The sequence below is a fragment of the Carcharhinus amblyrhynchos genome, chromosome 5 (genome assembly GCF_965287045.1).
Source record: "Carcharhinus amblyrhynchos chromosome 5, sCarAmb.v2.hapA, whole genome shotgun sequence".
Classification (NCBI taxonomy): Eukaryota; Metazoa; Chordata; class Chondrichthyes; order Carcharhiniformes; family Carcharhinidae; genus Carcharhinus; species Carcharhinus amblyrhynchos.
The window spans coordinates 49,928,611-49,945,175 of record NC_137328.1 but is presented as its reverse complement, the minus strand read 5'-3'; the positions used below and the strand labels follow the sequence as shown (position 1 = coordinate 49,945,175).

General features: G+C 42.6%; 1 protein-coding gene across 3 annotated transcripts in view; it reads right to left on the bottom strand.

Annotated features, from left to right (window-relative positions):
- Window positions 1–4,364: 4,364 nt before the first annotated feature.
- The window catches only part of auh (AU RNA binding protein/enoyl-CoA hydratase), a 257,979-nt gene continuing 245,778 nt past the window's right edge, over window positions 4,365–16,565 (bottom strand). For all 3 annotated transcript variants that reach the window (XM_080188754.1, XM_080188753.1, XM_080188752.1), the window contains 2 exons: window positions 13,377–13,424; window positions 4,365–5,638 (listed from right to left, as the gene is read on the bottom strand). In XM_080188754.1, the coding sequence (XP_080044880.1) occupies window positions 5,561–5,638; window positions 13,377–13,424 (126 nt within the window). In that variant the 3' untranslated portion in view covers window positions 4,365–5,560. The remainder of the gene's footprint in view (window positions 5,639–13,376; window positions 13,425–16,565) is intronic.

The following is a 16,565-nucleotide window of genomic DNA, read 5'->3' as shown; positions in this document are numbered from 1 at the left end:
GTTCACTGCCAATATCTATGTAGTACAAGAAAATGTTGATAACAGTTTTGGAAACGGCAGGACAAGCACCATGAAAAGTAAGTTATAGAGGTTTTCTTAGAATGAATGCAAGACTGAACGATTCACAGAATTAATCATCTAGAAGGATAAAAGTAGCAGAGACCTGGGAACACTGTCAGCAGGAGGTTCGCTTCCAAATCCCCTCTGCTGTTTGATATAAATATATATATATATTTCTGACTTGGAAGAAAACGTAGCTTGTCTGATTAGCAAGTTTGCGGATGATACTAAGATTGGTGGAGTTGTAGATAATGATGGAGATTGTCAGAGAATACAGCAGAATATGGATAGGCAGGAAAATAGGGCAAAGAAATGGCAGATGGAATTTAATCCAGACAAATGTGAGGTGATGCATTTTGGTAGCTCCAATTCAGGTGGAAGCTATAAAACAAGTGGCAGAACAATCAGAAGCATTGGCACACAGAGAGATCTGGGAGTACAGGTCCACAGATCCTTAAAAGTGGCAGCACAGGTGGAAAAGGTGGTGAAAAAAGCATATGGCACGCATGCCTTCATCTGACGGGGCATTGGGTATAAAAGTCGGCAAAAAGTTGTATGAAACGTTGGTTAGGCCACATTTGGAATACTGTGTCCAATTCTGATAACCACACTAGCAGAAGGACGTGAAGGCTTTGGAGAAAGTGCAGATAAAGTTTACCAGGATGTTGCCTGGTATGGAGGGTATTAGGAGAGATTGAATAAACTGGGATTGTTCACCCTGTAAAGATGGAGATTGAGGGGGCGACCTGATAGAAGTTTATAAAATTATGAGAGATATAGAAAGGGTGAATAGTTGGAAGATTTTTCCCAGGAGAGAAATGATAATTATAAGGGGCACAAGTTCAAGATAAGGCGGGAGGGAAAGCTACGTATGGAGTATGGAGCTATGTGGGGTAAGTTTTTTTACATAGTGGGTGGCGAAGGCCTGGAATGCACTGCCAAGTGAGGTTGAGGCAGTTACCTTAGCCACATTTAAGACTGATCTTGATAGGCATATGAACAAATGGGAGAATTGAGGGATATAAGCAATTGGTTAGATAGGTAAACATGATCGGCACAGGCTTCGAGGGCCGAAGGGCCTGTTCCTGTGCTGTACTGTTCTTTGTTCTAAATCACTTACCACCCTGACTTGGAAATGTATCGCCGTTCCTTCATTGCTGCTGGGTCAAATTCCTTGAATTCCCTCTCTAACAGCACTTTAGGTATACCTACACCTCAGCAGCTGCAATGGTTCAATAAGGTAACTTACCACCACCTTCTCAAAGGCAACTAGGGATGGGCAATAAATGCTGGCATAGCCTGTGAGCCCCACATCCCATAAACAAATTTTAAAAAACACTCACATAGTACCCGTCTGCTTGACCAACATCAAATATATTTCAATAAACTGATGAAACAGTGTGTTGGCATGAGCATCTGCCTTCAACCTTTTATTAAATTTTAGAAGGCAACTGCTGTGAAGGCAGTCTCCCACTTGATGAAATTAACTCAAACCCTTTAGACATTCTGCACTACTTTAAAAAGACCAAGGGAAATTTACTTTCCACTGGCTAATCTTTAGGTCATTATGCTCTGAATTTTAACCTGCGTTTGTTTGCAGGAGAATCCTTGTCTTTATATACAAATTCACAGTGCAAAATGATTTTGAATTTGATTATTGCACTCATAAATGCAATAATAAATATGCATCCAGTTAAGGGGAATTAGAGATTTCTGATTCAATGTGGAAATTTGTCTGTGAAGATCAGAAGGCAATCATACAGTTAGAACTTTTCATGTGAGAAATAAATTGTTGAAAGGGTATGCCGGCACCATTTACAACAGGTCTATAGAAACACCGAGGCAACTAGCACCCTCAGTGGTGTGCACTGCTCATGGAGCACGTGGGGGACACAGATAGGTTCATCTTGGGGCCGGATGTGGGTAACAGAGTGACAATTCTTCCACCATGGAGTCGAAGCAATCCCCCTCTCACTTCTGGTGTCTGGAGGTTCCAGGGGTCATGAGGATGGTTTGGCCTATTCTGGTGATCGGCTTGTAAGTGAAGGTACATGGCATCAATGTATTTCATGAGACATGTTGGGAACAATATTCACTCACTCGAGGCTTGAGGAATGACGTTTGTGCTGATGATTCTCACGTTTCTTTGCTGCCCCTACTTCACTCAGAGTGTAAGTATGTTCTTCCTCCTCCTCAGCCAGGTTGTGGGCTTGCTCCTCGAAGTGTATGAGCGTTTGCAGCTCAGGCATAACTCCAGCTGGCTGTGCTCTAGTCTGTCCTGCAATGACACTGATAGGGAGCATGTAGGTTGGAATGTGGACATTTAAGATGGTGATGAGGTGTAGCAGTTGTGGGGCTTGGGTGGGAGTCTGCAGAGCATAACAGCTACTGGGACAACATGGTGACTGTGGGCAGGAAGGGGGAACCTGTTACCTGGTGTTGGCAGAGGCCAAGGCGGCTGAGTACGAGAAGGGGCTGAGGATACGAGGGAGTCTAGCGGGAGACTGAGGGTGGTTCATTTACCCTGGTTGAGTGAAGAAGATCCATTAATCTTCTTCTGACATTGCTGCCCCATCCTCTTCAGTGGTGCCATCAGGGCTGCCACTGCATCCCAGGCTGTGGTGGGTCACCCAGATGGATGGCTGTTTCCGGGAGAGTGGATATAGAATTTCTCGACTCTGAGCCATTCCATTGAGCAGTCTGGTGACAGCACCCTCTGTGAAGCACAGTGCTGGTTTCATGGCTGCCGTCCACTGCAGTGATTGTGGAACAAGTGCTGAGGAGCTATTTATATGGAGCTCCGCAGTGCTTGCAGTAATTAGGTTGTTATGCAGCAAATGATTCAGAAGGGTTGTGGCGCTGGAGTGGCGCAAAGTTTATGGGAATAAAAATTAATACTAATGAGCTGTAAAATTCAGATCAAAAACACCTCGGTACCTTTGGCACCCTGTAACACTCTGTTTTTCGCGCTGGATCTAACACTCTGCCATTCTTTGGAAAGCTTTTGCCCAACATATCTAAACTAACAGCTTTTCATACAAACCCTACCATCTATAGATTACTACTGATACTGCTTTAAACAGATTTTTTAGGGCAATTTTTGCAAAATTTTCTAGGTGCCTAAAAGCCTCTCAGGTAGCCAAGATGACGTCTGCAAAGCTGATTTGACCCATATTTAATACAAGAAACCATCTCGTATTAAATACAGCACCAGGATTACCACTAAAAATGTCACTTATTAAAGAGGCTTCATGGCATTTTGGTGGCTAGTATTTATTTTATATGCTCTCTCCTACCTGCTGGTTCGGAGTAAACAAGGCTTTGATGTCAATGTCAAGCATTACTTAAAGGGATACTCACCATTTCAAGTTTTTGTTACTGGAGCTCTGAAGAGGACCTCTGGAACACGTTAGGGACACTTTGCCAAGACTGCACCAACACTCAAGCAACATTTATTCCGGACAACCTCTGAGGACTTCAACTTAAAAAAAAATTGTGCTAATCCTCCTTTTTGCACTCTTAAAAGGAGTCAACAGGAGAAAAGGAGTGCTTGGAAATGGCATCCAGCTAATTCTTTACCTGGTCTGGTTGAGGAATGGAAGGAGGATGAGACTAGGTAGAGCAGCTCCAGCTCCTGCATGTGTAAGGGACTAGAGTAGAATGAAGGTGAGTTGACAGGCTTTTACCCTACAGGTACAAGACAATCCACCTACTTCACCAGACCTCCAATGTCATATCTCAAAATCTATGTGCCCTCTCCTTTGATCACTGAGACATGCTGCAATGTGTCTAGTGCACCAGCCAGAGCACTCCAAACCTTCAGGTTGTGAAAAATCCACATGCACTGCTCCACAAAAACTTGCACCAAAGCAGGAGTTGAATGCTAAATCTGTAGGTTTCCAGGTTAGCAACGCTATGCAAATTCAAATGTTGCAATTGGGACCAAAATTATGTGCTAAATAAAGCTTTCAAACTGACTAATCTTGTTAACATTGCACATCCATTTAGCACCGTTTTCACTCTTTAGCAAAAAAAAGTTACCCCGTAATATGTTGGAATTAGCAATGCTCTTAAGGAATATGTGTTTGTTAATGAAACAAAATAACCTCAGTATTGGTCACTTTCTAAATGCACCAATATTTCAATTTTAATCACACTTAGGACTTGCTATTTGTACAAGCCACCTTCCATATTCAGCACCAGTTATACCTATCTGTTCAAATCTAGATAAAGACACAAAATGCTACGGATTCCCAACGGCACTGAGTCACTGAGACATTGATAAGCTTCAAATTATAAAGATATTGACATAAATTTCTGGCTTTAATGAAAATTATTCAATTCTACAATCATGAGCCAATAAAAAATCATTACTCAGACAACTGCTCGAGAAGCAGGTTGCAGAAGATAAGTTGTCAACAATTGCGTGAAACAACAGATTTGAACTTTGTTAGATAAATTGCTCAGAATTAGATAGGTAATGTGTGCATATTAGTTTCTTACCACTAAAAAATAAGTATTTTTTCTTTCAATTTTTACATTCAATCATTTCTAAAGAGCATGAGACATGGAGGGTGAGAAAAACTTAATTCATCAAGTATAAAAACAGCTTTTAGTTCACATTTCAGAACAGCACTAGTTTATGAATTATTAAGATAACTTTGGTAGCAGACCTCCAAATAAAGCCCGGTTTTAGATGTTCCTATAAACATTCTGTAGCATCTAACCTCCATACTGACCCTTCAGTGCTGTCAGCAACAAGAAACAGATTAATTTCAAATGATAATACATTATCAAATAAGTTACCAGTTTTCTTTCAAGGCAGCATTGGCAGGTGATAAAGTTCTGCCCTCCATGTTTTTTGAATTTAAAAATAACTTTGTATTACACATTTAGAATTTTAAGTTAATGCACAATATTCACATTCATCCCACTTAAAGAATAGAGGGCCCAAATGCTTAAATCCATTGTGTCAAAGGTTATTTAATTTAACATGATTAACATTTTTACAAAGTTACAATAAATCAGTTTGACTATGAGGTAAGCTGCAAGTTTCTGAAATTAATCATTTATGTGTCACTGTTCATAATGAATTCATACGGTCATTTTAGCATAAATTTGTTTCAAATTTATTCTATGTCAAGAAAGAAGGGATTAATACAAAAAAATGCAACCTTGTGAAAATAATGAATGCTGTTTCTTGAATAATTATGGAGAATATGTACTTCAAGAGAAACAGATGAAGGTTACAAGATTCATCTTATTCATTCACTGGTATGTTTTTAAAAATAAAAATATGAATGCAAAAAAAAATCTGGTAATAAATGTTCACTGTGCAGTAAAACACTGCAATGCTTCACATTTTTCAATACTCAAAATCGTACACATTATGGCTCTCAGTTAGTATTTCTTGAAGTCACTTCCGAACACAGAATAGATAGAAAATACCATACATCATATTTTTTTAATTTCATTCCAAAAACTCCTTTTCCTCTGTTATTCATTCCCCTGTGTATCGGGGCAGTCGCTTTTCTTTAAAAGCATTAAGTCCTTCAATTCTGTCTTTTGTTGGAATCACCTGCAATTTAAGGGAAAAAACATGATTCTAAATTCAGGCTCACTGAATTGCTGGACAAGGTAAAATGGCATGCAAAGGCAGACTCTGGAGAATTGAAATACCACAATCAGCCCTAACCTTTGCACAGTTTATTTTATGAGTTACAAACACAATTGCAAAGGATGTTTTTGCTTATAGTCCACATAACATTAATGTCAAGTACAATGTGTGCAATAAATGTCTTGTGAAAAAGCTAAAATTCATTTCTATATACAACTGTTGGAAATTGTGTTTCACCCTTTTTCCTGCATTTTCATCTAGAGTCCTGAGTCAATGTTTGGCTTGCTAAACACCGCTTGGTACTTTCCACTAAATAATGGCCAAGAACAATTCCATTATGATGTGATCACTTCTGATGCAATTTCCTGTTATAGGTGACTTTCCAGGAAAGAATGTGTCACAAACACTATAGAATTACTGAACAGAATCTGCTCACTTCAAAAGCAATGTGAATATGCTGAACCCCAAAAAATTGATCTGAACATATGCTGCTGCTCATACTTAATGCTCTGTCAAGTCCATGTTGTTGTAGAAGGATAGCAATAACAAAACAAATTGAAAGGACGACATCAACAGATAGTTATTCAACACTGGATAATTGTCTTGCTAAAATTCTGAAAGAAGGGGTAAATATTGCATTTTTAAAATTGGCTCTAGGCCTTTATAATCATACAGGGCAATTTTCAGACAAGATCGATTGTGGGGAAAACCAAGAATGATCTGTTTCAAAATCATGGACAACTTTCATTACGTTAACTTGTTGAGTATGTGTACACTGCAGTAGTCAGTACACAACAGTTCAAAACCAACTTTCAAGAAAAAGGTAGACAGCAATAATAGGTTTTTGCTTCCCTGATCATGCATTGTGTATACCTCTATTTAGAAATCCTACAAAAGTAGGGTTTTAACGGTTCCACGAAAGTTTGGGGAGCAACGTGTCAAATATTGAGGGATGTGAAAGCAAAGTTTTAAAAGCCCCAAAATATGCATGTGTGAGAGAGCAAAGGTCAGTAACTGAAGTAAAAAGCACACCAAAGCAATGTTGCAAAGATCGTGAAAGAAAGAGTGGGGAGCAACTGTCAGAAATCAAAAAGAAAATTGTCCAATCAGAACGGGGATTCAACATGCACAGGCCAATGCACCATGAGACAACCTTTGATTGAATGGGCCAGAAAGAGTGACAAGACTGTAAGTGTGGATGGCAGGGGTCAGCATGCCTGAATGTGCCAGAGAAGCTGATCAAGCAGCTGAGCAACCAAAGGGGCAGATGGTGGATCAAGTGGAAGAGCGGGTGGCAGATTGACAGGAGGGGCGGTCGGTGCAACAAGAGGAGGAGCGATTGGTGCAATGAGGGAGCAGGCAACGGATCAGGAGGGGGGACAGATGGCGGACTGAGAGGAGGAGCGGGCAGAGAGCCAGCAGAAGAGTGGGTGATGGAGCGGATAGTGTGGTGAAGCGCAGTGCAAAGCAGATAGGTGAGACAGCCAACAAAATGGGGAAGGGTCACAAAGTTAATTCTATCCCCGACAAAAATATTTTCAGCAACATTATACAGAACTTAAGTGGTTTGCACTCTTGCTCTTGGAATACTTTCCTCCATTGGATATGTACAATATGTGGGTGCATAAGTTATTAGCATTAACAGTCAGACCAGGTGACTTATCAGTGCATGCTTATGAGAGCCTGATTAACATGACTTCTGACTTCAGCTAAAGCAACATTTTAGTGAACTTCCATTGATTAATTGTTGAAGCTTATTGCTGAGTATTGTAGCATGGCAAAGAGAGCAGTTCACAAGTTCCTTCCTTTTGCCTCAACATATTTGTGTTAAAGTGTTTTTTTTCCTTATAATCTGTGACTAAAGCAAGAAACAGAAGCAGGCTGAATTCTACATCTGATTTGAGAATCCAGTTCTCCAACATCACCTCTGGCATCAAAGGAGGTGGCATCACTCCTCCCATTGAAAATGACAAGAAGGTTGTCAGACTTCAGTATTTTGCTGAATACAATGTCTCATTGGTAATATATGTATACACAAAACCAGAAAAGATGGGTATACATGTGTTTTCCTTATTCCACCTATTTCACAAAATGTGTCTTCGACATGATAAGAATGTTTGACATTCCTCGATACTCTTGGAAGGTCACAAGGGGCTCTGTAGCTGGAAAGTTTGGGAACTCTGTTATGAACACTATAAGCTAAAAGCTCAGGTCACAAAGGGATGCAAATCCCTTATGGCCCCCCCATGCCGACACTATATTTAAGAAAGCTCACCAATGCCTCTACTATCTCAGAAGACTAAGGAAATTTGGCACGTCAGCCACAACTAACGAACTGTTACAGATGCCCCATAGAAAGCATTCATTCTGACTGTACCTCAGCCTGGTATGGCTTCTGCTCTGCCCAAAACCGCAAGGCACTACAAAAGGTTGTGAATGTAGCTCAATCCATCACGCAACCCAGCCTCCCATCCATTGACTCTGTCTACACTTCCAACTGCCTCAGAAAAGCAGCCAGCATAATTAAGCACCCCACACACCCCGGATATTCTCTCTTCCACCTTCTTCCTTCAGGGAAAAGATACAGAAGTCTGAGGTCACCTATCAACCGACTCAAGAACAGCTTCTTCCCTGCTGCCATCAGACTTTTGAATGGACTTATCTTGCACTAAGTTGATCTTTCTCTACACCCTAGCTATGACTGTAACACTACATTCTGCATTCTCTCGTTCCCTTCTCTATGTACAGTATGTTTTGTCTGTATAGCACGCAAGAAACAATACTTTTCACTTCATGTTAATACAAGAAACAATAATAAATCAAATCAAATCAAACCAAATATAGCTCTGCCAGAATTACACACCCAATGAGCAAGCTGGCATTTCCACAAAGGATGACACAACTCAAACCCACAATATCCATACAGAACGGTAAGCTGAAATCTCAACTATATCTATTCTGACAAGGTGCTGAGCTGAAGCCTGGTGATACCCAGATGAAGAGGGGCACTTCCAAGCAGCTAGTGACAAAGCAATGTTGACAGCCCAACAGTAGGTCAATGAACTATGCTCTTAGCCAGGAATGGTATGTGACAAAAGAGTAACTGAGGAAAAAAATGTAAAAATGCACATAATGAGGGGACAATTCTCCTATCCCAGTGGGTTGCTTTTGTAGCACAGTGGGTCGGGAAACTCAAGTGGAGACTGGTTCAGCTTCCACGATTCCCCGAATGACAGATTTCCAGCATCATCAGCTCTGCGCCAAAAATCAGCACAGAGCTGAATAATTTACGTTAATGCTAATTTGAGTTCAACTTAAATAACATTAGTGGGCCTGCTGGCTTCTCCACCCCCCGGCAAGGAGTGGTTCACTCCAGCAGGGTTTAATATAGCTCCCCACTTGAGTTAGTGGTTCAACCCTGCTTGAGTAAAGGGGGGCAGGGGGGTGCAGTTGAAGCCCCCAGAGGGTTGGGGGCTGGTAGGGAAGGGGGAGGGGGGCAGCTGCACCTATGCTGCAATAATACATGTGGCTGGAGAAGGTGGAACAAGGGAAGCTAGCCTGACAGGTTTGACAGATTAGAAAAATGATGTGGATATGCCGGCGTTGGACTGGGGTAAACGCAGTAAAAAGTCTGACAACACCAGGTTTAAGTCCAACCAATTTATTTGATAGTAAATTCACTAGCTTTCGAGGTTACCCTCTTCGTCAGGTGAATGGAGAGTTCTGGCCTCAGACAGAGCATATAAAGCACAGACAGTTTACAGATTACTGATTAGAATGCAAATCTTTACACCTAACCTGCTGTTCAAGTCTTAAAGTGGCCGACAATGTGAGTGGAAGGAGCACTGATCACAGGTTAAAGAGATGTGTATTGTCTCCAGACAGTACAGTAAGTGAGGTTTTGCAAACCCAGGCAAGTCACGGGGGTTACAGATAGTGCGACATGAACCCAAGATCCCTGTTGAGACCGTCCTCATGTGTGCGGAACTTGGCTATCAGTCTCTGCTCAGCGACTCTGCACTGTCGTGTGTCGTGAAGGCCGCCTTGGAGAATGCTTACCCGAAGGTCAGAGGCTGAATGCCCATGACCACTGCAGTGTTCGCCAACAGGAAGGGAACAGTCTTGCCTGGTGATTGTTGAGCGATGTTCATTCATCCGTTGTCGTAGCATCTGCATGGTCTCCCCAATGTACCATGCTTCGGGACATCCTTTCTTGCAACGTATCAGGTAGACAACGTTGGCCGAGTTGCAAGAGTATGTGCTGTGTACCTGGTGGATGGTATTCTCACGTGTGATGATGGTATCCATGTCGATGATCTGGCATGTCTTGCAAAGGTTGCTGTGGCAGGGTTGTGTGGTATTGTGGTCACTGTTCTCCTGAAGGCTGGGTAGTTTGCTGCGAACAATGGTCTGTTTGAGGTTGCGTGGTTGTCTGAAGGCCAGAAGTGGGGGTGTGGGGATGGCCCTGGCGAGATGTCCGTCTTCATCAATGATATGTTGAAGACTCCGGAGAAGATGTCGTAGCTTCTCCACTCCGGGGAAGCACTGGACGACGAAGGGTACTCTGTCCACCGTGTCCTGTGTTTGTCTTCTGAGAAAATCGGTGCGGTTTTTCGCTGTGGCGCATTGGAACTGTCGATCTATGTGTAGAGCGCCATATCCTGTTCTTATGAGGGCATCTTTCAGCGTGTGGAGGTGTCTGTCACGATTCAGCCTCTGACCTTCAGGTAAGCATTCTCCAAGGCAGCCTTCACGACACATGACAGCGCAGAGTCGCTGAGCAGAGACTAATAGTCAAGTTCTGCACACATGAGGACGGTCTCAACAGGGATCTTGGGTTCATGTCGCACTGCGGATGACACCAAGATGGCAGGGTTGGCGGATACTGAGGTGGAACGTCAGGTGATACAGCAGGATATAGATAGGTTGGTACATTGGGCAGATAGGTGGCAGATGGAATTTAATCCTGACAAATGCGAGGTGATGCATTTTGGAAGGAATAATGCAGAGAGGAGCTACGTGATAAAAGGTAGACCGATTAGGAGTATAGAAATACAGAGGGACCTGGGAGTGCAGGTTCACAAGTCTACGAAGGTTGCGACACAAGTGGAGAAGGTTGTGAGGAAAGCTTATGGAATGCTAGCCTTTATAGGAAGGGGTATAGAGTATAGGAGCTGCCGTCTAATGCTTCAGTTGTACAGAACGTTGGTTAGACCGCATTTGGAGTACTGCGTCCAGTTCTGGTCGCCTTACTACCGGAAGGACGTGGAGACTCTGGAGAGGGTGCAGAGGAGGTTTACCAGGATGTTGACTGGCATGGAAGGACTGAGTTACGAGGAAAGATTGGAGAAACTGGGACTTTTCTCCTTGGAAAGACGGAGATTGAGGGGAGACATGATAGAGGTATATAAGATACTGAAGGGAATAGATAGAGTCAATAGTGAGAGGCTGCTCCCTAGACTGGGTACAATTACGAGAGGTCATGATCGAAGGGTGAGGGGGGAGAAGTATAATTTGGATGTGAGAGGAAGGTTCTTCACGCAGAGGGTTGTGGGGGTATGGAACGCGCTACCGAGTAGGGTGGTGGAGGCAGGAACGTTGGACTTGTTTAAGGTTTACTTAGATAGACACATGAGTGAAACAAGGATGGAGGGTTATAGTAGGGGGTATTAAATAAGGTCAGAGCCTCGGGAGACACCGGAAATGCAGACTTATATGTTAATGTTTTTGTCTTTTTATTCCGCAGGTGGAGGTCCACCTTGTTGTCAAACAAGGGGCATGCACACGGTGGGTCATGCGTGGGCTGCTCTTGGAGGTTCCGGGAGTGGCCTAGTACTTCGTGTCGGTGTGTGTGCTTGATCCTGGACCGGTAGACGGGCGCCGCAACAGCTCGGTGACTAGCACTGCTAGCTGTGCAGATACATGGATTTGGGCCTGTGTCTGTGGGAGTTTGTGCATTCTCCCTGTGGTTGCGTGGGTTTCCTCCGGGCGCTCCGGTTTCCTCCCACACTCCAAAGATGTGCTCTTAGGCTGATTGTGTACCAAATTGACACTATTCTCCCCTGAATCTGGCTAAGTTAGGGGTTCCACTCGCAGACATGCAGGGTAGGTGTAGGAGGATGCAGCGGCGCGGGCTCGTTGGGCCAAAGGGCCTGTTTCCCGTGCTGGGTTGTTCTTTGTTCTTTGTATCTGTAACCCCCGTGACTTGCCTAAGTTTGCAAAACCTCACTTACTGTACTGTCTGGAGACAATACACATCTCTTTAACCTGTGATCAGTGCTCCTTCCACTCACATTGTCAGCCACTTTAAGACTTGAACAGCAGGTTAGGTGTAAAGATTCGCATTCTAATCAGTAATCTGTAAACTGTCTGTGCTTTATATGCTCTGTCTGAGGCCAGAACTCTCCATTCACCTGACAAAGAGGGTAACCTCGAAAGCTAGTGAATTTACTATCAAATAAATCGGTTGGACTTAAACCTGGTGTTGTCAGACTTTTTACTGAGATTAGGAAAATGGCAGGAAGGGCTGGCAGGGGGTGCCCTGTGTCTTTCAGGGGCAATCCCCAAGATCATACCTTCCCTTTCTGCCTCCCCATTTGCCCTCAAGAACCCAACATTCCATCACCCCTCCCCTCATTCCCCGATCCACCGTGACCAAGAAACCAGACGGATCTGTAAGCCTGACATCCATGTTCTTTTCAGGTCACCTTGTAGTCCCTGCAGTGACCACCACTCTCTTCTGGCGCAGTTTATTTTACATACCACCCCCACCACTTCCAAAATGACAATGGGAGGCTGTAAAAACTCTCCTATATCTTTAAAGTGTACAAACCCACGTATATATAGAACTATTGTGTCTTTCATGATTATTTGTTGCATTTTTTTACTTCTTTACTTTAGCTGCCAGGTATCCAGATTGGCCAGAAGTTCGAGGGATGGACTTGCTGTGTCCTAGGGGTAGAAGTCTCAGTCTCAGGTTGCTGAGGCCATCCTCATGTATTATCACTACAGGCAGCCTGTTTTAAAGTTAGCAAGCTGCCAATTAACTTTTCTATTAGGAATACAACACACTGGCTAGCACTGGTGCCTCACAGCAACAGAGAACCGAGTTCAAATCCAGCCTCAGAGTGACTATCTGTGCGGAGTTTGAATGTTCTCCCCACATTTGCTAGGGTTTCCCCCGGATGCTCCAGTTTCCTTCCACACTCTAAATATGCGCAGGTTAGGTTGACTGGCCATGCTAAATTGCCCCTTAATGTTGTGGGGGGAGGGGTGGGAGAGGGGCGGTTAACGCATGATGAACGGAGATAGGTTAGTAGGTAAGTGCATGGGGAATGGTGCAGGTGCAGGCTAGATGGGCCAAATGCTATGATCCTATAAGAAATAGATCCTTTGTCAAATTCGTCCCAAGTTTTTAATGAGGGAAAAGTTTGTGAAGCTTCCAAATCAATGGTCTTTGGATTCCTATTGCCCTCTGTTAATCTGAAAATAACTGGCTTTTGTTGGGGTCAGAACTAGAGCTGTATACTGCATACACCAATCAACTGCATCATGGGTACTGTTAGTATTGGAAACACAATTAGTTGGTTATGATTTTCTACAATGTAATTACATATTATTGAAAAATGCCTTGTTTTCATTTAAGTGTACACAGCTAAAATCTGAACTACATATACATACACAAATGCAGGCATCAAACCTGAGCATAACAGGCCTCTTCAATCGCTAAACCGGTTTTCAAATCAACCTGGAAAAGAAATAGCAATTGACATATTTTTGAAAAATACACCAATAATCACATTTTTATCTTTATAATAGATTCCACATTCATAAACAAAAGTATAAGTTAAGTTATATTACAGTTCTCTTTCCTGAGCACTTTTTTTTATCTATTGTATGTCTTAATGCACCTCGTCTGGCTGGGTTATATTTTCAGCAGTGCAAATTATTTTTTAAAATTGTGACTATAAGTGACACCTTCAAGAAATGCGTGTCAATCATCAGTTTTAGGGTCTGGCTTCCACAGGGAGAATGATGAGAAGGTTGACTCTTTCAGGTACAGTGTCTATCACCTGCTTGGTGCAACACCTTGGGACATATTTCTATGTAAAGGCACTATGCAAATTAAGATATTCATGATGTAGCAAATGTCCCTGAGGATATTTGGAAAGATCCGGTAGTATAAACAACCTCACACTTGGATATTGTTCAGATTCAGAAATGCTGTTCTTCCCAAAAGTGATCCCCACATTTTACTTCCAGAAGTGTAGCTGTAGCATCTGATTTCTAATTGTAGAATAGTGTAAGGCAAGACAAAGTACCAAACACTGAAGTTCTCTCTAGAGCAAGTCTGCCATCAGTCCACACACTGTTGATGGGAGCGCAGACCTGGTGGGCAGGTCATGTCATGTCATCGGTATGTCAGATGAGCAGATACCCAAGCAGCTCCTTTTTGGGGAACTCTCTGCTGGAAAACGCTCACATGGAGGGCAGAAGAAACGTTTCAAAGACACACTCAAAGCCTCCCTGAAGTCACTTGACATAGACACGACCACCTGGGAAACGCTGGCACAAAACCGCCCTATCTGGTGCTGCCTCATCCACAAAGGCAGTCAAGCTCACGAAGCAAGGCATATTGCATAAGCACAACTTAAGCACGAGCTGCGCAAGTCCAGAGCCATCAGTGCAACAATTACAGTGACTACACATGTCTGTCCAATATGTGTCAGGACATTCCATGCCCGAATTGGCCTAATCAGTCATCTTCGGACACACTGCAACCAGCCTCAAAATGACTAATGGTGTCAAGGTCCTCATCGATGACAATGGACAAACAATAGTGTAATATGAGAGTGTAACAACAGTTCCTCCACATGAGCTGAAACGAGTTGTGCCTTTCACATGTATCTCACTTTTCCAATCCTTCAGTCAATGGACTAAAAACATTCAAGTGAATTGAGGCTAAATATGAATCATGATCTGTTTTATTTCAAAAATAAGTGATGGAATATAGTTAAGAGTTACAATCCTTGAGGGATCATTAACATTTGAAGAGAAATCCAAACACCCAGTGACCAAGCGACAGAACTATGCCACAAGACTTCACTTTTTTAAACAAAAATAAACTTTACTGTACAGAAGAATTAAACATAGCACATATGTTCCAGCTATTTTCCAAGGTAATATTTTATGGGGATCCTTCCACTCACTTTTTGAATAAACAATCCTTCAACTTTTATTTATTCCCTCACGATAGCTGATGCCTCAACTCCTCGGTCGGGTTGCAACAGATATACAACTACCTTCTCACAGCTTTCAAGCTAACTCTACTGACTGCTTTCTGCCACAGGGTTCTCTGATGGACAATGTAGATTTCTTCCTCTAGTTGCAAACTAGGCAAATCTCCCAGCTATGCATTCCCTCACCCAATCCAAACTGAGTTTGAGCCACATCCACATTCCACATGGTGAATTATAAAGTTAGTATTTCCTCTGTGTAAAGTGCAATCCTAACTAACAATCATCTCCTGTTGATTCTCTCGATCCAGTGAGATGCAGTTTACACAAAAGCAAAACTGCAACTGCCTTCTTTCTGAGAAAATACGCAGATAGCTTAAACAAAGAACATTCTGCTCTCACTAGCCTATCTCTATGATATGACATGCTTTGAGATGGCCCCAAAAGAAATGTAAACAAATTACTTTACCTTCAGCACAATTCTTTGATTCTGTAACCCACATGAATAATTTATATTTCTGATGGATGTATTTATTCTCTCTCTCGAATCCCAGCATCCACAAAGCAATTGGGTGGAAGATGGAGGTGATCCCAGACAAACTACAGTGTCTCTGCCTGGCCTGACCAAACTACAACCCGCTCATAACAAAGTGCAACTTTCGAAATATGCCTCCTACCGACAAACCTCACTTACTCTCTTAAAGAAGTATTAGAGGGAGAGAAAATATCACATTTAATGCATCACATTTTATTTCTGTAAAAAAAGGAAAGTAAACACAGCTTTGGCCAAAGACCTGGAAAGTCAACACTGATTTGTTTTTCTCTCCACTGCTGTCTTAATCAGTGGATTGGCCATGATAAATTGCCCCCTATGGAGGAATTTTCCCGTCCCGCTTGTCGCAGGAATCATAGCGGGCGAGGGTCAAACCATGCAAAAGCTCATTGACTTTGGGTGGGATTTTCTGGTGTTGGGGTGAGCGCGGCCAGAAAATCCCGCCCTTAGAGTCGAAAGGTGTGCAGGTTAGGGGGGCTAGTGGGATAAATATGTGGGGTTACAGGGATAGGGCCTGGGTAAAATGCTCTGTCGGAAAGTTGGTGCAGGTTCATTGGGCCAAATGGTCTCCTTCTGTACAAACGTTCTATGAACTTCTGTGTTTACAAAGTTGTTTTCAGCTTCTTTTATTGACACAACAATAGACACCATGGCTCTACCAAGAACTCCAGATAATTCTTGTAGCAACAAACACCCTGTCTTGTGGTGTCTAAATTGTTTAATATGAATCTAAAACAGGCAATACTGGAATTTAAAACAACATACAACTTACATGATTTTTCACTATATAGATATGTCATGATTCTTCAGCCAGGCAGAGTCTGCTCCAAAGATCTTTTTCTGAAATAGTGCTCTGCCTGAATATACTTGAGCAAAGCAATCTTAACCTGCTGATTCTCAAGAGGTTGGTTCATAAGAAATCAGCGATAACACAGGCACTGAATAAACTTTAAAGGATAGCATAGAGGCAGAATCTACAAGTAGTGAGTCATTAGACACGAATTGACTGCTGTCAGGAAAGAGGCAAAGAATTGCATGGGTGCCAGATCCCTGGGGGGGCAAGATTACACAAGAGTTCTGCTGCAAAGAACTCAGATCA